Raw genomic sequence first — 23,414 nt, 5'->3', positions numbered from 1 at the left:
TCCACCGCACTAACCACTAGGCTACTCCTCAGGAAAATGTTTACATCTTCTATTTCTTATCAAGCAGCTAATCTATGGTCCATCTTACTAAATAATCTGAAATTGGAGTCTAGTATTAATAACTTTTAAAAAAAGTTTTGAAAACAATTTTGTTTCATAAATACATTTTGGATAAATGAATAGCTGCCATCAACTGGTTCTGAGCCTGCCACAGGATGAGAGCTCGTCCAGGACAAAATCTCAGCCTGCTTGTCCGACATTGCAGCTTGGATGTCTCAACGCCATTTAAAGCTCAACACGTCCAAAACTTCTTGTTTTTCCCCCTAAACCCACCTCCCCTCTTCCCCCTTTCGCTATCTCTGTTAATGGCTCTCACATCCTCCCTGTCTTCTCGGCTCGTAACCTTGGAGTCATCTTTGATTCCTCTCTCTCCTTCTCTGCGCATATTCAACAGATCGCCAAAACCTGTCGTTTCTTTATCTACAGTATTAGCAAAATTCGCCCCCTTCCTTTCTGAATATGCTGCCAGAACCCTTATCCACACCCTTGTCACCTCTCGCTTGGACTATTGCAATTTACTTCTCACTGGTCTTCCGCTCAGCCATCTCTCTCCTCTCCAATCTGTCCAAAATTCTGCGGCACGACTTATTTTCCGCCAGAATCATTATACCCACACTAGCCCAATCCTCAAGTCACTTCACTGGCTCCCTGTCCGCTTCCGCATTCAGTTTAAACTTCTCGTACTGACCTTTAAATACATCCACTCTGCAGCCCCCCATTACCTCTCCACTCTCATCTCTCCCTACATCCCTCCCCGTGAACTCCGCTCACTGGACAAATCTCTCTTGTCGTCCTCCTTCTCCTCCACTGCTAACTCCAGGCTTCGCTCCTTTTGGCACCTTCCTGGACCTATACGTCTAGCTCCATCTCTACCTGTTTTCAAATCTATGCTGAAAACCCACCTTTTCACTGCTGCTTTTTAGCTCTTTTCACTGCTGCTTTTTAGCTCCCATTACTTCCCTTACCCGTAACTGCCTTGTCTGTCTGTATTATTTAGATTGTAAACTCTTTTGAGCAGGGACTGTCTCTTTGTATCAGGTGTTCAGCGCTGTGTGCGTCTGGTAGCGTTATATAAATGCTAATAATAATGAGTTATCATCTGTCAGGTTCAACTGCTATCTCCTTGGTGCCTGGTAGTGCTTGGGGTGTTAGGTATCCTATTAATTTTAGGATTAGGTAAGTGTATGCTATCTTTGTTCCTTTGATAGGTAAACATATGCACCATCATCTGGGTGATTACATAATTCAGAATCTCCAATTACATTTTCTATTTGCTGCCAACAGTTTTTCCATTTTTTATAACATCTGAGCCTTGTGTCTGTTACTTTCAATATTTATAGTTTAGACAAGACTGAATTAGGATTGCGAGTGGGAAGCTTGTGTAATCTAATATCCAGAGTGCTAAAAATAACCTTACCTGTCTTATTTGTGCTTCTCACTCACTTACCAGCCTTTCCCAAGGTCAGGTGGATGTGGTTTGTCCCCACGATGGTTATCTTCTTGCTACCTAACCACTATGAGGCAACAATTAAAATATCCACATTGATGCAGACATGCTGGTACATTTTTCCCCATGCGATCTGCATCAATAGTCAGAACAAATTCACCTAATGCTGCTTTCATTAATGTTGTAGATACTACGTAGTTGCTTTCATTAATGTTGTGGATACTAAGTACTCATGCTATCTCGAACAAAATTTAACATTTGAAAAGATAATATATGCTGATTATTGTAGCTCTTTGTATATAGGCATGCATCAGAAATTTACAGTATACTGCGGCAAGACTGAATGGGCTTTGTTGGCATTGCCACGCTGGGAATCACTAGTGCGGTTTAGTAAAAGAGGCCCTTAGATAGGGAAAAAGGGCTTTAGTGCTCCAGTTTCATCTTTCTGCTGCATTTGATCTTGTGGATCATAACATTCTAATTCAAATTTTGGAGCGCATAGGGATTACTGTCAGGGTTCTGAATTGCTTCTTTTTATTCTTGACCACAAGATGCTATAGGGTAAAGATGAATATTATTCTATCTGATAAGTGCACTCATTTGTGTGCAATCTCTCAAGAGTCTGGGGCTATGTCCCATTTTATTTAATGTTTTCATTCATTCACTAGAAATTCTGCTTGAGAACCAGGGCTGATTCTCCTATAGTTATGAAGACAACATCACAGTAGAGAGTTGCACAGGGACGGAAAGCTAAGCCGTCCCCACCCGTCCCCGCTGGAATCTTACCCGTCCCATCCCTAGGATTTAATGGTATCTACAATAGCTGCAGCATTGCAAGCAAGGAAGGAACAGGAGTTCGAGCTTGGAACACTCTGGTGTGCACATGTAATACTTGTCTCTGATTTGCTGGCACTGTGAGCTGAGAGGTTGCCACATACAAGAGCCAGTAGGTCAGCTGACCTCTGATGCTCATGCCTGTGTCAGAGATGAGGCCTGTGCATCAGCCTGGGAGCAGAGAGGATTAATGAAAGACTTTCTGCATCTGCGTTGTTAAAACAAGGAGGAGGAAGAGGAGGCGGCACTCAAAGAACTTGGTACTTGGTAGGTGAAAGGCCAGAGCCGGTGGTGGGAGGCGGGGATAGTGCTGGGCAGACTTATACGGTCTGTGCCAGAGCCGGTGGTTGGAAGGCAGGGCTGGTGGTTGGGAGGCGGGGATAGTGCTGGGCAGACTTATACGGTCTGTGCCCTGAAGAGCACAGGTACAAATCAAAGTAGGGTATACACAAAAAGTAGCACACATGAGTTGTCTTGTTGGGCTGACTGGATGGACCGTGCAGGTCTTTTTTTCTGCCGTCATCTACTATGTTACTATGAAAGGCTGGCGCAGATGCAGCTTACACTTCCACGGGAACCCTGCAGAAACTGCTTCCAGCCCCGGAGGGGATTCCCGCAAACCCCATTCCCATGCAGATCTCTACATCACAGTACTGATTCCTATTGGATCCAAATTAGAGGATGAATCATCCAAAATTTCCAGTTGTATATCATTAATAGAATCCGGGAAATGCTAAAGCTAAACACCAAAAAAACACATTTTTAATTAATAGATGCAAAAGCCATGAATGTCCCAGATTGGTTCAGTATTGCTCAAATGAGTTACAAACTCTCCCCAGCTATTAAAATCCTGGGAATATGGGTAGTTAATACTCTATCCTTACAACCTCAGATTAGAAGATAGTGGTGGGCAGACTTATACGGTCTGTGCCAGATCCGGTGGTGGGAGGCGGGACTGGTGGTTGGGAGGCGGGGAATAGTGCTGGGCAGACTTATACGGTCTGTGCCCTGAAAAGACAGGTACAATCAAGGTAAGGTATACACATGAGTTTATCTAGTTGGGCAGACTGGATGGACCGTGCGGGTCTTTTTCTGCCGTCATCTACTATGTTACTATGTTAACTATCTTATTCAGAAATCTTTTTTGCTTATGCAAAAACTATATTTAATTCACAAATATTTTAAATTTGAGGATTTAAACTAGTAACCCGGGTGCTGATATTAACAAAGTTGGACGACTGCAATGTCTGCTACCTGGGATGCTATTGGAAACAACTAAAAAAGCTGCAAACCATTCAAAATACCTGCTGTTCGTCTCATTTTCTCACTTCACTGGTTTCCCATAGAAGCTCGTATTCTATTCAAGCTAGCTTGTTTTCTCTATGATATTAGACGGTCTAGCACCATCTTATTTATATCAACATGTGGTTTTTGTAACATCAGTTAGAAACCGCAGGTTACATAGTTCTAGCTACATATGTTTTTGCTCCCTAAAGGACAAAATGCACGTTTCAATTTGCTAAAATTTGGAGAGATGACTCAGGTTTATTTTATGATGCTCATTCCTACTTAGATTTCAGAAAAAAAGTTTTACATCTGGTTATTTAGAAAATTTATGTAATGTTCATTAATGTCCATTATGTATAACAGTCCTGCTCCAGCAGCTTCTCTTCTGTAAGCCGCTTAGAACAGTGAGGCCATAGCAGCATATAAGACTGTGTTATGTTATGGAAGTGGAAGCGAACAGATCACGGAGCACTTTATGAGTCAGACACGGACCCTGAGGAAGGATTCAAAACTTGGGCCGAAGTTGGGCCGTGGAAGGTGCCTAAATGACTGTAGAGTAAAAAGATAAGTGCATTTGGTCCGTTTTATAAATATAAACGGTTCTTATCCATTAAAGTATTAGAGCAGGAGCCATACTTTTGAAACAACAAAAAGAGGTTTTTTACCCATGATGATTTAAGGGACCTCCCTAATGTTGGTTGTATCAACGACGGAGTGCTCCCTTATAATTTGAGGTTTTTTCCTCCTATTTAAAATCACTTTGGTACATCAGAAATACTTAGGGATATTATTTATGGCTATATGAATTATCAATTGTTGGATATCCTATAGAGCTCTTTTTCGAGATTTAGATGTGTTAAGTTAAAACAATAGGTTAAACATCCAGCTATGAAAAACAGATGAAACAATGTTGAAATCTTACCAATGACTACCTGGTGAAGCTGCTTAGGGGTTAGCTTTAAAGAACACTCTTCCTTCTCCTGAGCACCGATTGGTATAGCACTGAGTCCTTCAGTGAACTGCAAGAGATCAGAAAGTTAACACAGAAAGTTATCATCTGTCTCATGCTTCTTATACCCTCTAGAAATGAACTGCTAGGAATCAGGTTTGCAGTCCATTAAAACACTTCTATCAGTTAAAAATAATAAAGGCCTTTTTCTGAACCAGGAGTGACCAATTCCAGTTAAGGACAGCAAAATGGCCTGCTCGTTCAGACATCTCTATTGAATATGCATATACATTGTGAAGAGCAAAGAAACTACAAGCCCCAGAAGGCAGTGCAGCACCAGAGAGATTCAGAACCAAGGAACTACAAAGCCCAGAAGGCAGGGCAACGTCAGAGAAGCCAGGAGCTAAGGAACTACAAACCCCAGAAGGCAGTGCAGCACCAGCAGACAGATCAGGTGAAGGGAGAAGAATCTATGCAAGGGAGGGAGGAGCCGGGGTGTGATTGGGAGATGGAATCAGATGGGGGAAGGGAGGAGCCCCTAGACCGGGAGGAAGGGGAGGAGAGAATGGAACTGGAGGAGGAGAAAGGAGGGGAGAATGAGGAGGAAATGGAAGTGCTGGTGGAGGGCTCTTAAAGTGAGTTATGAACTGAACTGGAGAGAGTGAATGAAGCCTTGGTGAATTGACCCGGTGGGTGGATGTCAGGTGGTTTTGTGCTGACAAATGAGGGAGGTGGGTCATTAGGTCTAAGAGTGAGAAAGTGACTTAGACATATTGCCATTGAATGGAACTGTTTAATTTCATTTCTAAGATGAACTGTGTTTGAAGGCAATGCTAAACTAAACTGTGTTTGAAAGCAGTGCTAAAACTGAATTGAGGAGGAAAACATTGCTAACTGAACTGAATTGTGAGCAGTGCTCATTAACTGTGGGAAAGAGCAGTGCTACTAAGTACTGGAATAGAAGCAGTGCTGGGGAAAACCATATTGAAAACAGGGCCAAAGTGAACTGTGTGGAAAGCAGGCCCACGCTGAACTATATTGCAAGCAGGGCTCCAATGAACTGGGTTTAAAAGTGGAGCTACACTGAGGAGAGGGAAAGGCCTGTGAAGCCTTAAAGCAGAGTAAATGTACTCAGGAGATAATAAAGCACTTCTGGGGATTTGCCTGTTGTCCGGAGACCCTGATTGCAGACTGTCGACTCGGGAGTGAAGGGCGTGCTTGGTAAAGAAAGGAAGAGACTGAGAAGGAGTGGTGCGGATCTGGCGGCTGAGCATGACAACATAAAGCAACCACTAACCACTTTAAACTGCTGATCAAAAAAAACTTTATTTCACTACTAAAGTGCTCCAATACAGATTACAAAAGCTTTTTATAAAACCCAATACCCTCCCCACTGTTCACAATTATCAACCACAACTCATTCACACACTGTCACACTTCGCACAACGCAGGACTTTTTAATGCTCCAACATATAAATATTAAACAGCATAGACATAACCTCCCGCTCAACATAGAGTTTTATCCTAAAAGTTCTTTAGAGAGAACTCTACTCCAGATCGTTCACTCAATCTTCACCATTTGAGCTGGCGTTGTTCACATGTTGGTGCATATCAATGATTCTCACAGCACAAAGTTCAATAAATATCCTGAGCTATGCTCAACTCGACGAACAACCAATGAATAAAAGTCAATCCCTTCTTGCGGCACGTCCTACAACGGGCCACCAAGCTTAAGATGAAATCTTCCTCCTTCCTTTAGATGTAACAGGAATTCAATATCCTCAAACATACAAATCGTCAGCACCCAACAGAAATTTGTGTTTCGCAGAATCGCGTCTTCAGGGGCGATGACTAAAACACAAATTATAGTGAGAAGATTTACTTCTAAAAGATACACACTTCTTTCAAAACTATTTTCCAAATGGATACCCCGCTGTTTAAACTGAACCTTCATATCCATAGCCTGTGCCACAAAATCCCCTTTATGGGAACAGTTCCTACGAATACGCAGGAATTGTCCCACAGTGATCCCATTCTTAAGCACATTAGGGTGATGACTTGAATAGTGCAGGACAGTGTTCCTGTCAGTGGATGTCCGGTATACTTTGGTTTGAAAATTTCCATCGCAGTATGAAATAGTCACATCCAAAAGATTGATTAGGTTGCCACCTATATGGGACGTGAACTGAATATTTTCATCACAGTTATTCAAATATACCAAATATTCTTCTAATAACTCATCATTACCATCCCATATAAGCAGGACATCGTCAATGTATCTTTAAAATTGACAAATATTGGTAACGAACTTACTGGAGTAGACATATTTGTTTTCAAACCAGGCCATATAGAGGCAAGCCACAGTGGGGGCAACAGTGGCCCCCATGGCGACTCCCTTGATTTGTAAGTAATAGGTCTGTTCGAAGACAAATAATTTTTGGTTAAGACAATCTGGGCCATCTGCTTTTACAGCTCAACCAATTGTGTTGAGTAGTCCATATTGTCAAACTGATTAGCTATCATAGTCAGGGCACTCCCTTGAGGTATATTTGTATACAGTGCAGACACATCAAGTGTAACCAGTTGTACAGTATGTCTAACTTCCTATTTAGTCCGCTCCAACATCTGTAAAAGATGTGTAGAATCTCTCACATAGGATTCAATTTTAGGAACTTCGGTGTTAAGAAGGAAATCCACAAATTGAGACAGAGGTTTCATCAAAGAGCCTCTGCCATTCACAATAGGGCACCCTGGGGGGGCAGTAATGCATTTATGGATTTTTGGTAAAAAATGAATGTTAGGAACAACAGGGAATTGTCAGTACAAGTACCTAAATTCCCTATTGTTGATAACACCATTATCAGAGGCTTCTTTCAACAACGTATAAACAGTCTGTTGTAGATCTTAAGTAGGGTCATTCTGTAGCTCTCGATAGAATGACTAATCCTGCAATTGTCTCATGGCTTCCCTTTAATACGAAGCCTTGTCCTGCACTACAACAGCACCCCCCTTGTCAGCCCTAGTTATTACTACTGATTCATTCTTTTGTAGGTTTCACATGGTATCATATAGGTTTTTAGGCAAATTACCATATATCAACATCTGTCTCTGTTCCATCAAAGCCAAGTCCCTTAAAACCCACTGCTGAAACGTATCAACTGCACTATTAATCGATCCAATGGGCAGCCATGCATGAAATATATCTGTATGAATGAGACATTCCATGCAAATATATATCATACATATTCATTAGCAATATCCTGAAAACTAAACCAGTTTACGGCCCAGAAGTACCTGCTCTAAGTTATTCAGTATCATTTAGAACAGGGATTCCCAAACCTGTCCTGGGAACCCCACAGTCAATCATGTTTGTAGGATAAGTACATAAGTATTGCCATACTGGGAGAGATCAAAAGGTCCATCAAGCCCAGCATCCTGCTTCCAACAGTGGCCAATCCAGGTCACAAATGCCTAGCAAGATCCCAAAAAAGTACAAAACATTTTATGTTGCTTATCCCAGAAATAGTGGAATTTCCCCAAGTCCATTTAATAATGGTCTATGGACTTTTCCTTTAGGCAGCCGTCCAAACCTTTTTTAAACTCTGCTAAGCTAACCGCCTTTACCACATTCTCTGGTAACGAATTCCAGAGTTTAATTACATGTTGAGTGAAGAAAAGTTTTCTCCTATTCGTTTTAAATTTACTACTTTGTAGCTTCATCACATGCCCCCTAGTCCTAGTATTTTTGGAAAGCGTAAACAGACGCTTCACGTCTACCCGTTCTACTCCACTCATTATTTTATAGACCTCTATCATATCTCCCCTCATATATCTTGACTGCGCACAAGATACATTTGCATATACTGAGAGCTACAGCCCTCTGTTATATAATATCTAGGGTCTCAAGACCTCAGCACATGTCCTTTCTAGGACGCCAATTCTATAAATCAATCCTGGTATTAGCTGCTCTTTCAGCAGAGCTGTATCTGGGGGAAAAAAGGTGTCAAGCTTTAAGTGTCTGTGCCTAGTGTAACATCATATAATCAGGCTATCCCACATTAGAGTTCTTTTCACTGACTTGAATTTGTAGTGAGGAGAAGAGCATCATAGGCAGTTGAGAATGAAGAGAAGGAAATCTGATACCTTCTGCTTGCATCTGAAATCTACTTGAAAAAGCCTTAGGTAGCAGCTCACATCCACCAGTGTGCTTCCAAAGGCATGTGACAAAGGGGTATGCCCCTCTGATAGCCCCATCAGTACCACTGAGTGAGGAATGAGGAGCAAGTCTACTCTGAAGAAAGTTTTGGTGATTTATAGATATCAATTCTGGATCTAAGAACTTGATTGTCCTACATGTGGAAGTTCTGGAGCTCACCTGGGCCATACGGTTGGTTTTTAACCCGTGTTTTATGCTTTGGGACCCAGTTGTGTGCCCATGTTTCCCAATTTTTACAAACCACCTGGAAGTCCACTCCATCCCTCCTATCTGACGTGTTTCAGTTGCGGAGGTCGGTGCCAGTAGGTATGAAAGCCTTTTTAAAGCATGCCTCCTTCTTGGGTAAAAAGACCATTCTAGGAAGTTGCTTTTGCCGGACTCACCCACCATTCAGAAATGGAGGTCATCTACGATCACTCTAAGCACCTTGTAACATAAGGACATTCGAGATCTTTCCTCTATTAAGGGTGATAGATACCTAAAACTTTGGTCTCCATTTTGGAACACTTTGACTTCTATTGCCTTTAGTAGAATATTGAACGGCTAGCACACTGGCACAGCTTGACGGGTACTGGGTGAAGGGTGGGGTTGGGTAGTTTTCTTTTCTTTTCTTTTTTTTTAAATTTATAACAACTTAATTTTACAAGCACTAAAATAGCTTGCCAGAAATACAGAGAAAATAACACACAAGAATTATTTCAATCAGGTAATTCTATACTCTTCCTTAGACCACAAAATAGGGAGAGTGAAACAAGGAGATCAATTAAACAACAGTAAACAAAGAAAATGTGGTATTAACCTGATTATCTCCAGTTATTATTTATCTGAATCATTATTCCACATTGATCGTCTGGTTGGCTTCTTCAAACCCAAAACGGTGTATAGTCAATTTATTTCGTTGGAAACATACTTATTGTCCAATATTAGTGGAAATAATACACCTGATTTCATTTTTTTCACTTTTAAAACCAGAAATTATTTAACAATACAAACACTTGAGTCTCTAATCCAATACCCACTGATTAAGGTAATCCCAGTTTCACAGGCTTCACTCCTTTTGAATTAATATACTAAGAGGAATCAGTTTTCTTACCATTTCTTTGGTTTACTGTTTCATATTGTAGTTCTATTCTTTTTTCTATTACTGAAAGTACAGTCTTTCTTTCTTTATTCATTGTTGGTTTATGTATCATCTCTTTCAATAAAAATGATTTGGGGAAAAAAAAGTTGAATTTGGTGAGTAAAATATTGTTAGTTAACCATATTGTTGGATTGTTGGTTTAATCATGAATGAACGTGACTATGCTACAGCCATAACAATGAAACCACTCTTTGGAAACCGGCACAGTGTTGTGATATCAGGTTCCAAGTCTGCATCATATATAAGTGTCTAGATGTTGGCATGGTGGTGAATTACCAACTGCCCTGTTTGATGATACCAGTGTTTAATCTTGAAGAAGTGTAATCTGCTTGGAGTAGTGGTGCAGTTCTGGTCGCCCTATTGAGCACACTAAATGGACAATGCAGGTCTTTATCTGCCATCATTTACTATGTTACTGTTGACTGGGGGGGGGGGGGGGGGTGGTCATGAAAGGAGCTCACTCCTTGAAATAAGGTTCTTCTAACCTGGTAGTAATCCTCTTCCAAGATATTTCTTCTATATTTGCGAACTTGTTTTTCTTGTTTTTTTTTTTTTTTTTTTTGCTGAGAAAGACTAATCTACCCCCAGAAAAGAAGACCTTGTAAGGAGAGTGGGGACCTGAACATCTCTTGGAATTCCTAAGGAGCAGCAGTGTAAGTCTTGATTTGTGCTGCATCCGCTAAACTCAACCAGGTGACCAGCTCTCTGAGTCCAGGAGCTACCATGGTAGCCCAGAACTGCATGAGATATATGCCACCATCTGCTGGAGACTGAGAATACTGGGAATACTGGGAAGCTGTGCTGTGCGGGAACGCTCTACCCAGACCAATCCGACTTCTTGCCCTTTAGAAAAATGCTGAAAGCTCATCTCTTTAAGCAAGCCTACCCTAATGCCCCAACCTAATCTCGCCAACCTCCACTCCTAATTCTGTTTTGACTTAAATACCAACCTCCCATCCTTCTCTTTCCACCTCTCCTTAATTTTATCCCTCCTTACCCCTTTTCTCCCAAATTACACTATCCTATCCTGTCTACCCTCTTTTATCCTAGTCATATATTATGTAGCTCAACTTATCATACACAACTAAGCCCAATTTTACGTTATTTTTACTGTTTTATTGAAAATTCTATTCTTAACTTTGTATTTCAAATTACTATGTAAGCCGCATTGAGCCTGCATTGTGTGGGAAAGCGCAGGGTACAAATGTAATTGTCCCGTCTGTGGCCGTGCCACCCTTCAGACTTACCCTGTTTCTGGGAGTCAGTGTCTGTGCTGGCTTCTGCTTGTCTCTGTGTCTGTGTCTGTCTTAGGTTCTCTCTGGCTCTGTGTGCTGATTGCCCTACTGAACCTCACTTGTGTGGGCTATGCCTCTTCCAAGATGGCTGCCGCCTCTTCGTCTCTGCCAGTATCCAAGATGGCTCCCGCTGTTACTTTCTATGGGATGCCTGCTCTGAGTGTCAAGCCTCTGTTTGGTTGCAAGGTGATTGCTGCACCTGTGGCTCTGGTGTTGATGGGCTTTATTAGTCACCTGAAGACTACAGTCCTGGCCTTTGCATTTCATCTCATCTAATCTCATCTAAAGGTCCTGGTGTATAGAGTGCTCTGTACCCAGTGTCAGTGTTTGCTCTGTGTGAGTGTTCTATGTTTGTTTCCAAGGTATGACTAGTTAGCTTAAGCACCGTCTGGCTTGTTGCCTGTGCATAGCTTTACTAGTTCTCTATGTTTGTTTCCAAGGTTTGACTAGTTAGCTTAGGCACCGTCTGGCTTGTTGCCTGTGCATAGCTTTACTAGTTCTCTATGTTTGTTTCCAAGGTATGACTAGTTAGCTTAAGCACCGTCTGGCTTGTTGCCTGTGCATAGCTTTGCTAGTTCTCTGTGTTCGTTTCCAAGGTATGACTAGTTAGCTTAGGCACCGTCTGGCCTGTTGCCTGTGCATAGCTCTACTAGTTCTCTGTGTTTGTTTCCAGTGATAGCCTAGCCAGCTTAGGCACCGTGTGGCTTGTAGCCTGTGCATAGCTCTGCTAGTTCACTGTGTCTGTTCCTAGTGTTAGACTAGCCGCCCTTGCTAGCCACTATCCCAAGACTGTGTTTGTTCCTAGTGTTAGACTAGCCGTCCTTGCTAGTCAATATCCCAAGACTGTGTTTGTTCCTAGTGTTAGACTAGCCGCCCTTTGCTAGTCAATATCCCAAGACTGTGTTTGTTCCTAGTGTTAACTAGCCAGCTTAGGCCCCGTCTGGCTTGTAGCCTGTGGTTAGCGCTGCTAGTTCTCTGTGTTGGTTCCTAGTGACAGACTAGCCAGCTTAGGCCCGTCTGGCTTGTAGCCTGTGTTAAGCTCTGCTAGTGTTCTGCGTTTGTGTCCAGGGCATGACTTGTTAGCTGGGGCACAGCTTAGTAGTTAGCTGGTGTATAGCCTTCCAAGTCTCCTGAGTTTGCTCTGTGTATGTTCTTGTGTATGACTGGTTGGCCTGGGTATAGCGTTTCTATTAGCCCGGGTACAGTCTACTAGTCATTGTGTTGATTCCTGCCGACTGCCAGAACCCGGACAGTTCCTGCTTGTCTGCCTTGCCTTCGCCTAGGTGCCAGGGGGCACTCCTGGATCTTCATTCCTGCTGTTCCTGTAAGTCCTACCGGCTGCCAGAACCTGAGGGCTCAACCCGAGGGAGAAGGCAGTCAAGTGTAGGTGAAGCCTAGGTCCAGGGTGTTCCAGTTCCGCGGGTTCCGCTCCAGTGTGTTCCAGTCCAGCGGGTTTCACTCCTGTACGTTTCAGTCCAGTGGGGCCACTCCAGTGTGTCCAGTCCAGGGGGCCCCACTCCAGTGCGCACCAGTCCGGTGCGTTCCAGTTCCGAGTGTTCCGGTGTAGTACTCCAGTCCGGAGTTCCGGTCCAGTCTTATCTCCTCTCTACCTGGAAGGTGATTTTGCCTAAAGGACTCACAAACCCCGCGCTCCCGGGGAAGAAGCCTGAAGGTATGCCAAGGTCCTCGAGAGCGCGACTAGCGCGTGGGGCGCGACAGAAATAAATAATAATAATACAGTGCTCTTACATGATAGGGTTTGCAGCTCTTACATCTTTGTCTCCACCTGCTGGCTGACGGATATAAACCATGTATTCTGGACTGATCTACTTGGTCAAAAAGAAAGTGTATTTTTGAAAATGAAAACTTATGCTTGATGTTGCACTCCCTGCTCTATCCCACCCTGGGGAATGCCTGCATACAATGCATGTACGTTTATGTGCTATAAGGATGGACAATTTTCAAAACACTCTTGTGGAGCATAAGTTTATAAAAGGTTGCCTAGGTTTGGAGGCCGCCAGTTTGGAGCTATTTCATAAAAGGTGCTATGAACCAAATTCTATAAATAGCACCTTAAAAATAAGTGCCTAAAAATTACAAACTACTCCTAAAGTTAGGCGTAGTTTATAGAATATGCTCACGCACTGTTCTTGCAATTAAAATTTAGGTGCACCCATTTAGGCCTCCTAAAACAAGGTCTAAATACCTGCGCCTAACTTAGGTGCAGATAGGGTGTATTCCATAATAGTGAACATAGTTTTTTGAAATGCCCACAAGCCGCCCATTCCACGTCCCTTTTCAGCTGTGTGCATTAGAGCTTACACGCGCTATGTTGTAGAATATGCCTAGAAAGGTGTGTGCGTAAATTCTAATTAATGCCAATTAGTGCCGCTAATTGGTTCTTAAGTACCAATTACTGGCACCGATTACTACTACTACTACTTATCATTTCTATACAGCTACTAGATGTACACAGCGCTGTACACTGGACATGAAGAGACAGTCCCTGCTCGACAGAGCTTACAATCTAATTAAGGATTGGCTTGTCAATCAATTACGTTGTGTGCAAAATTTGGCCGTGCAACTAAATTAGCATGCACAACTTGAGGCACCCTTTATAGAATTTGGAGGTATGCCTAAAGCATCACAAAAGCAGTTGAAATCATAGCTATTACCACCCAGCTATTACCACCCAGGAATGCTAAAAAACATCCCACACATTCCTTAACCTTCACTTCCCTAACTGTAAAGGCCTAAAATACAAACTAATGCATGCATCAACCTTTTCCTACCTGAGTACACAATGTTGGAATGCGCTGCCGCGCAACTTAAAAACGATCTATGAACTAACTAACTTCCGCAAACTACTGAAGACCCATCTCTTTAACAAGGCATACCACAAAGATCAACAAATGTGAACTCCTCTACATATATCCAGTATTGTCTTATTATATTTGCTTGTTATACTAATATCATGCTTTTTCATTATCATGTTACCCAAGATCCTTCCATAATACTAATTGTTTATCTTATCATATATTTCCACTAATCATGATGTATTGTAAGCCACATTGAGCCTGCAAAGAGGTGGGAAAATGTGGGATACAAATGCAATAAATAAATAAAAATAAAATGCAACTATGTACAATTGGGTAAATGTAAACAGCTGAACTATGCTTGAAGGTGAGTATTTTTATAAGCAACATGAATAATTCATAATTCCACCCATGCTGTACCCAAATGAAGCCCCCAAACATGCCTACATCTGGGGTGTGGAAAACCATGTGACTTCTTGTCACCATACAGACTTTTACGCATAGGTCAATTTTATAAAGGGTTTGGGTAGAGTGCAAGCGGACTCACAATTTACTCAACACATACATTACTTTACATGTGAACATTTATACCAGATCCCAAGAAGGCATCAATGTCTGCAGCTTCAATCCAGGTGCGATTCTGTCCCATTTCGGCTTCTTGTTTTTTTTGAAAGATACTCCGGCGCCTATGTGTCCTTATAAAATAGGCTTAAAGCTAGCTCCTTCTTGACTTTCACACATAAGCGCCTGCTGTAAAGTTACCTTCTTTATGCTTGTATACAGGCATATATATACCTGAAAACTCAAAACCCAGCTTCACACTGGCTATGTATATTAACCATATATTCTTTAAAGCACAGAATCTCAATCAATACAATTCAAGCAGTTTATAATAGTTCAATATACAATTCAATTCTGCATTTATACATTCCCGGTGATTCCAGCCATAAACCACTTTGCTTCAATCCAGTCGTTATTGTGTTTACGATGTCCAAGAAATCACCGGCTTAACCCAACAGGGAGTCTCCATTTCACTTCCGCTGAATCAGGGGTTCAATGCTCCATCTCAGATGCCAATCCTATGACTCTGCTGTACTCGAAAAACAACCATGTAACTGAATGATTGATGGAGGCGTCTCTGTGTCAGTTACATGGTTGTTTTTCGAGTACAGCAGAGTCACAAGATTGGCATCCGAGATGGAGCATTGAACCACTGATGCAGTGGAAGTGAAAGGGGGACTCCCTGTTGGGTTAAGCTGGTGATTTCTTGGACAGCGTAAACACAATGAATGGATTGAAGCAAATTGGTTTATGGCTGGAATCACCGGGAATGTAAAATGCAGGATTGAATTGGATATTGAACTATTATAAACTGCACAAATTGTATTGATTGAGATTCTGTGCTTTAACGAATATATGGTTAATATACACAGCTGGTGTGAAGCTGGGTTTTGAGTTTCGAGATTTTTCCAAAGCTAGAGTGAAATATATATACCTAAAACAGCCTCTATAAAATTACCTCCATAGTGACAATGAAAAGAGAAACATGGAAAAGTACAGCCCACCATACTGAGCAGCCTCAAAAGTAGAGCCGAAAAGGGAGGGCGACTAGAGGCACTGAAAAATGATTACTGGCATCCCGCAGAGAATACTGATCACAACAGATTAGTTACCTTATTCTCAGTTTATGGGAAAATAAAGCACTTAACATCTAATAACGTACTTCTCTGAATAAAGATCTCTGCTCCTCAGAGGCCAGCTTTTGAGTAGTTAGCAGGCATCCTTTTGATGAAGGAGTGATTTGGGGTTTCAGTTGACTTTGAATTAACTCTTTCAGAGAAATCTTTGGTGGCACTAGTCCACATGCAGATTTTAGGCCGATGTCCACAGGATTGTTAAGCTCTTCAAACTCCCTGTGAATGAGAAAATTAAGGAACATGCCAGCTAAAATACCAACAATCTAGCTGAAAATTAGCAAAAGAATGTTGAACATATAGAATTGTATGTTTAACAATCTACTAATTGTAAAAGTAACTTGAATTAACAGGGTTTCTGTCCTAAGTGCTATACAATATATTTCATTTTACCAACTAAAAATGGGTAATTTGATAAAGAGCCACCTACAACAGCTGTAGGTGGCAAGAAAGCATGTAAATGGAGGTATTATAGTCATTTACGTACATCAGTGACTATTTATGCTGATAAATGACCCCTTATAGAATACCAACTAGCAGAAAAGTATGCACTATCGATTGATGATGCAAAGAAGTTATAGTTATCCTCTCAATATCTAAGCTGGGAGGATGAGGGACTCAATAGTGGGATGAAACAGAGTTCCCTGAGCTTGCTAAATAAGTCATTGCAAATTCCTCAGTTTTATGAGTCTTCTGGAAAACTCCAGAATAAGAGGCCAATGTGGAACGATGAGAATCATGGTTCCCTGGTCCCATCTGAGATTCAGGAAAGTTCTCACTATGAGGATGTCTGTGCAGAATATCCTCCCTCAATGTACAAGGAAGGCAGCCAAGGCTAGTTTGATGTGTGTCCCAGTCCTGGAACAGAACTGAGGTACCTTCCTGTTCTGAGGAGTGGTGAGGAAATCTGTATGGGAATGCCCCACTCTTGAATTATCCTCTGAACCACCTCCTCATCCAAGGGCCACTTGTGGGTTAATTGTAAATCATTTAGGGAGCACTTCTTTGACTTCCAAAGTATTAAGTTTTGGAACAGAATTCCAACCCAAATTGTCAAATTACTCCATACATTTTATTTAGAAAGTTCTTAAGAGAAACGCCACAGAGGCTAAAACTCACAGTATCAACTTTTTCAGGTACATCAGAAGCAGAAAACCTGTGAGGGAATCCATGGGACCGTTAGATCATAAAGGAGCAAAAGGGACGCTCAGGGAGGACAAGGCTACAGCGGAGAAACTGAATGAATTCTTTGCTTCTGTCTTTACAGAAGAAGATGTAAGAGATCTGCTTGTACCGGAAATAGTTTTCAAGGGTGATGATGCAGAGGAACTGAAAGAAATCTCGGTGAACCTGGAAGATGTACTGTGCCAAACTGACAAATTAAAGAGTAGTAAATCACCTGGACCAGATGGCATACATCCAAGGGTATGCAAAGAACTCAAGCAAGAAATTGCTGATATGCTGTTAGTAATATGTAACCTATCGTTAAAATCGTCCATAGTACCTGAAGATTGGAGGGTGGCCAATGTGACACCAATTTTTAAAAAGGTTTCTAGGGGTGATCCAAGAAATTATAGACCGATTTTTTTAAAAAGGGTTCTAGGGTAATCCGGGAAATTATAGATCGGTAAGCCTGACATCAGTGCCAGGCAAAATAGTGGAAACTATTATAAAGAATAAAATTACAGAACACGTAGACAAACATGGTTTAATGAGCGAAAATCAGCATGGGTTCAGCCGAGGGAAGTCTTGCATCATCAACTGGTTTCATTTCTTTGAAGGCGTGAATAAACATGTGGATAAAGGTGAGGCTGTTGATGAAGTGTATCTAGATTTTCAGAAAGCTTTTGATAAAGTTCCTCATGAGAGACTCCTGAGAAAATTAGTCATGGGATAGGAGGCAAGGTTCTGGTGTGGATTAGGAATTGGTTATTGGACAAAAAACAGATAGTAGGGTTAAATGGTCATTTCTACTACTACTACTACTACTTAGCATTTCTATAGCGCTGCTAGGGTTACGCAGCGCTGTACAATTTTAAACAAGGGGAAGGACAGTCCCTGCTCTCTCAATGAAGGAGGGTGAACTCCACTGAGTGTCGCAAGACTTCCCTCGGCTGAACCCATGCTGACTCTGTCCCATTAAACCATGTTTGTCTACGTGTTCTGTAATTTTATTCTTTATAATAGTTTCCATTATTTTACCCGGCACCGACGTCAGGCCTACCAGTCTATAATTTCCCAGATCACCCCTAGAACCCTTTTTAAAAATCGGCGTCACATTGACTACCCTCCAATCTTCAGCTAACAATTTGGCCTCAAAATTTAACAGCAAGATGGGTCAGTAGGATTCAGGTAATAATGAATCCTTCCCTAGCTTGGGAAGCACTATAATTTTCACCAAGCTAAGAGAGGGGAAAGAAGCCTCCGCATCAACCATGACATTAAACATTCTAGTAAGGAGACCTACAACTTCATCCTCTGTTAGCTTATAAAATTCTGAATGGAACCCATCAGACCCGGGGACTTTCATCAAGGGGCTCTGTCTAATAGCTCCCCGCACCTCCTCATCCTAGATGGGTTTATTTAAATAAGACAGCTCCAATGACTGTAAGGAGGGATGGGCCAACTCAGATTAATACAGATGGGCAAGTAAACCCTCATCTGGGGGGTTGGCATATAACCGCGCATAATAAGAAGCAAAGATTTTACTAATGGAGGAATCCTTGGTAACCTGCCATCCAGTCTCATCTTTAAGGGCCAAAACCATCGAGTACCAAATTTAGGAGAAATCAATTTAGCCAAGAAAAAGCTGCTTTTGTTCCCATATTTGTAAAGATGAAACCAATAATAATTCAAAGATTTTTCCACCCACTGTTGAAACAGTTCATTTAAAGTAGTCTGCTTTTCTAAGAGTTGAGCCAACAAACCAAATCATTCGTACAGCCAAACCGCTAGCGTAGCATAACCAAAATCTCTCGATCTCTATCTTTTTTATGATGACTAGCATAGCTAATGATATGCTCCCTCAAAACTGCTTTTGCAGCCTCCCAATAAAGCACAGGGTCCTGCTCATGCTGCACATTATGCAATTTGTAGTCCTGCCAACAGGCAAGAAACTCTTTGCAAAACTTGAGATCTGTGTACAAAGCTGACAGAAAAATCCAAGCTCGCATCCGAGACATGGTACCCTCAGTCCTCCACTCCAGCCAAACACATGCATGGTCCGATATAGCATAAGATCCAATCTCCAAGGATGAAATTGCAGAAAAAGAGAACTACATAAAAACATAAGAGTAGCTATACTGGGTCAGACCGATGGTCCATCTAGCCCAGTATTCTGTTTTCCAAACAGTGGCCAAGCCAGGTCACAAGTACCTGGCAGAAACCCAACTTGTGGCAACACTCCATACTACTACTAGATACCTACAAGTAATCAAGCCGGGACTGTGTGGAGTGTGTCCTGGTCTAATGATAATTATGGCTGATCACAATATCTATGTGCATGGTTGTTGCCATTGACATTGTATATGTATTTTCATTTATATATTAATCAATATGTAAACTATGTATGTTCATTTTTTATATTTTATTTTGTATGTTTTATCTCTGGTAGACCCCTGAGGCAGGTGCTGTTGTGCGCCAAAACACGGCCCATGTCGGGTCCAGTCCATTAAAGATTACATCATTGTTTCCGGTTCTGGGGCCCTTTTGTGCTTTTTGTTTGTGTATTACTGGACTAATGAGTACAATCCCTATCAGAGGTATGTAATACCCTCCACACATCTACCAGATCAAATACCTGACACTTATTAGGAAGGCTCCTAGAGACCACATGCCTCTCATATCCCACAGAAGATGATTTATCTAGTGTTGGATCTCAGACCATATTAAAGTCTCCACCTACTGTGATCAGGAGAGGCTGTAGAGACACAACTGAGTCACCGTTTTATAAAATTTTCTATCAAACTGATTAGGGGCATACACTGTACAAAGAATAAGAGTCTGGCATGCCAGAGTGACTTGAACGGAGCAGATCGTTAAAGAACAAAATGTAATTTATTGATAATTGGTTTTTATCAATAAATTACATTGTGTTCTTTAACGATCTGCTCCGTTCATTTTCCATCTTGGAGTTCGCAGACCGTCTGCCTTTGTGCTTTCTTGGATGCCAGAGTGACCTGGCATATCAAGAAACAGCCCCCCCCCCCCCACCCCCACGGGTCAGATTGTAACACTTTAACCTGGTCTATGAGTCCTTTGCAGAACAAAATGGCCACTCCCCCCCCCCCCCCCCCTTCTTCCTCCGGGCTGCTACAGCTACACACTCTCCTACCCACCACCTCTTCATTTTTCTCAAAATTGAGGTGAGTTTTTTGCAGGAGAAACTCACCTCAATTCTTTCAGCTTTGACCCTCTGCAGTTGTTGTAAAATTTTCATGCACTTCACCGGGAAATTAATTCCCCCAACATTACAAGTGAAAACCTTCAGTTAAATAATAGTTAATATTTGGACCAATCAGAGCAAGATCAAAAATCCTTTCTGTAAGAGAGACAGTCCCATCTACCAGTCTCCCTGTTGCTCAATTCGTGTAGAAGTCTCAGAAGGACACAACAATCTAAAGGAAAAACTCCAACACCACAGGAAGAAACAACCAAACAAATATTCCCACGGGCTACAGAGCAATAGTAAAATCCAAGGCACAAATCAGCTCTAGAAAATAAAACAGGCCCCAGGCTGAAAAAAAAAACCATGCACCTCCCACACACCAAACCACACAGAATTTGCACCATGTTTTCACTGGTGTAAATGGATTTAGGCGCTAGGGTGTCAACTAAGCGTATTCTATATACCACACCTAAATCTAGGCGCTGCTTGTATAATACACTTAGGCAGAAATGTTTTCCAAATGGATTTTTTAGGTGCTATATATAGAATCCCCCACCCCCCTTTAAGGGTTGAATATTGCACTTAACCACTTACAGGCCAACATATAACCATATATTCAATGCAGGTGCCTGGACATGGCCTGGCACTGAATATCCGGGAATACAGTCAGCAGCAGACATGAAAACACTGACCGCCGCCAGCTGAATATTGGCCAGTTTACATAAACATATTTTGTTTGAAAGTTGCCACCCAACTGCCTAATGATATTGGTACAGAAAGAGAAATACTGTTCTCAGCACACTAAAGATGACAAGCTGTGATTTTAACCAATGCACTCAGCAGATATGAGCTAAAAGTCATACGTCAACCACCCATGGGAGTGAGAAAACAAGAAGGCAACTGGTCCATTTGATCCAACGTGGAACAGAACTTGTGAAGAAAAACAGTCTTTCATTGGTTGTTCAAAGCTCCCAAGACTCACAAACAAGTGCCCGACATGGCCGTGTTTCACCAGAAGTACAGGGTGCGTCAGGTGAAACATAGGTGAAGTTTGTAGTTTTACACCAGCTGATTGCATTGCCCCTGACGCAGCCTGTTCTTCTGGCGAAATACGGCCATGTCGGGCACTTGTTTGTGAGCCCTGGGAGCTTTGAACAACCAAGGAAAGACTGTTTTTCTTCACAAGGTCAGCTAATTGCAGTCGTTGAACACACAACCGCCCTCCTGGGAATTACTACTACTACTACTATTTAGCATTTCTATAGCGCTACAAGGCGTACGCAGCGCTGCACAAACATAGAAGAAAGACAGTCCCTGCTCAAAGAGCTTACAATCTAATAGACAAAAAATAAATAAAGTAAGCAAATCAAATCAATTAATGTGAACGGGAAGGAAGAGAGGAGGGTAGGTGGAGGCGAGTGGTTACAAGTGGTTACGAGTCAAAAGCAATGTTAAAGAGGTGGGCTTTCAGTCTAGATTTAAAGGTGGCCAAGGATGGGGCAAGACGTAGGGGCTCAGGAAGTTTATTCCAGGCGTAGGGTGCAGCGAGACAGAAGGCGCGAAGTCTGGAGTTGGCAGTAGTGGAGAAAGGAACAGATAAGAAGGATCCATGGAGCGGAGTGCACGGGAAGGGGTGTAGGGAAGGACGAGTGTGGAGAGATACTGGGGAGCAGCAGAGAGTACATTTATAGGTTAGTAGAAGAAGTTTGAACAGGATGCGAAAACGGATAGGGAGCCAGTGAAGGGTCTTGAGGAGAGGGGTAGTATGAGTAAAGCGACCCTGGCGGAAGACGAGACGGGCAGCAGAGTTTTGAACCGACTGGAGAGGGGAGAGGTGACTAAGTGGGAGGCCAGCAAGAAGCAGATTGCAGTAGTCTAAATGAGAGGTGACAAGGGTGTGGATGAGGGTTTTGGTAGAGTGCTCGAAAAGAAAGGGGCGGATTTTACGGATGTTGTAAAGAAAGAAACGACAGGTCTTGGCAATCTGCTGGATATGAGCAGAGAAGGAGAGGAGAACACCAGAGATTGCTTCTGAAACTTTCACAGCAACACACAGCCCAGATGAGAAGTAACTGGATAAGCAAGAAATATCAAGCAAGTACTGAAACCAAGAACATGAGCTGAGAGCTCACACGCCTATTTCCTCGTTCATTTCTTTTTACCTGTCTTGTTCTTCTTTTACCCGTTGCTCTCTTATGCCTACAATATATTTTGCATAATGCTCCTTGTGAATTTGTCGTTTTGCCTCTTCTTCATCTGTAAAAGCAAAATCAGGATCCACATAGGAGTATCTCTCAACCTTTGTAAAAATGGTCCTAAAATTTAAAAAGAGCAGCAGTTAAAATTGTTAATCACACACAAGAATTTTTGTCATACCTGGTTGTACACATGTATGGTTTCCAAATCACCTCATCATGATTTTGACCTTGTAAAGATAATGACAAACCTAAAGGAGTAAAGGTTAGAAGACTTAAGTGCTATTTGAACCTAAGGAGTGGAGGAGTGGCCTAATGGTTAGGGTGGTGGACTTTGGTCCTGGGGAACTGAGGAACTGAGTTCAATTCCCGGCACAGGCAGCTCCTTGTGACTCTGGGCAAGTCACTTAACCCTCCATTGCCCGCCGCATAGAGCCTGCCATGAGTGGGAAAGCGCAGGGTACAAATGTAACAAAAATAAAATAGATACTATTGGAGATTCTACATGGAATGTTGCTACTATTGGAGATTCTACATGGAATGTTGCTATTCCACTAGCAACATTCCATGTAGAATCTCAAATAGTAGCAACAGTGGAGGAGTGGCCTAGTGGTTAGGGTGGTGGACTTTGGTCCTGGGGAACTGAGTTCGATTCCTGGCACAGGCAGCTCCTTGTGACTCTGGGCAAGTCACTTAACCCTCCATTGCCCACCGGATTGAGCCTGCCATGATTGGGAAAGCGCGGGGTACAAATGTAACAAAAAATAAATATAAATAGCTGACTTATACATGGAAAACACATATGTAATTTCAATTGTGGGTTTAGTAGTTCTCCTGCTCTAATGTTAAATATTTCCGATTTTTTTTCATTGTGTCTTGCCCTACTTTATTTATTGTGGACTAACTAAATGGAAGTGTTTACCTCAGGAGGTTATCTCCTAGATTTATTTTTTCCTTTATGCTGTAATTCAATTACTGTGATTGCAGTCATGTTATGTGATTGTTAATTTGGAAAATTATAAATAAAGACATTAAAAAAAAGAAAACACATATGTAATAATTTTGGGAAGGTGCTGTCAGGTTCTCAGGTTCA

The 23,414-nt window shown here is 42.0% G+C and overlaps 1 protein-coding gene across 1 annotated transcript in view; it reads right to left on the bottom strand.

The window, feature by feature from the left end:
• The window catches only part of LOC115459189 (cilia- and flagella-associated protein 47-like), a gene marked incomplete at both ends in the record, with an annotated part of 99,995 nt that overhangs the window by 31,054 nt on the left and 45,527 nt on the right, over positions 1–23,414 (bottom strand). Inside the window, 3 exons of the mRNA XM_030189050.1 lie at positions 4,551–4,647; positions 15,769–15,958; positions 22,289–22,441. Coding sequence (XP_030044910.1) covers positions 4,551–4,647; positions 15,769–15,958; positions 22,289–22,441 — 440 coding nt within the window. The remainder of the gene's footprint in view (positions 1–4,550; positions 4,648–15,768; positions 15,959–22,288; positions 22,442–23,414) is intronic.

This window comes from Microcaecilia unicolor, unplaced genomic scaffold, assembly GCF_901765095.1.
Source record: "Microcaecilia unicolor unplaced genomic scaffold, aMicUni1.1, whole genome shotgun sequence".
In the NCBI taxonomy this organism is placed as follows: Eukaryota; Metazoa; Chordata; class Amphibia; order Gymnophiona; family Siphonopidae; genus Microcaecilia; species Microcaecilia unicolor.
This window is presented reverse-complemented; position numbering and strand designations above follow the sequence as displayed.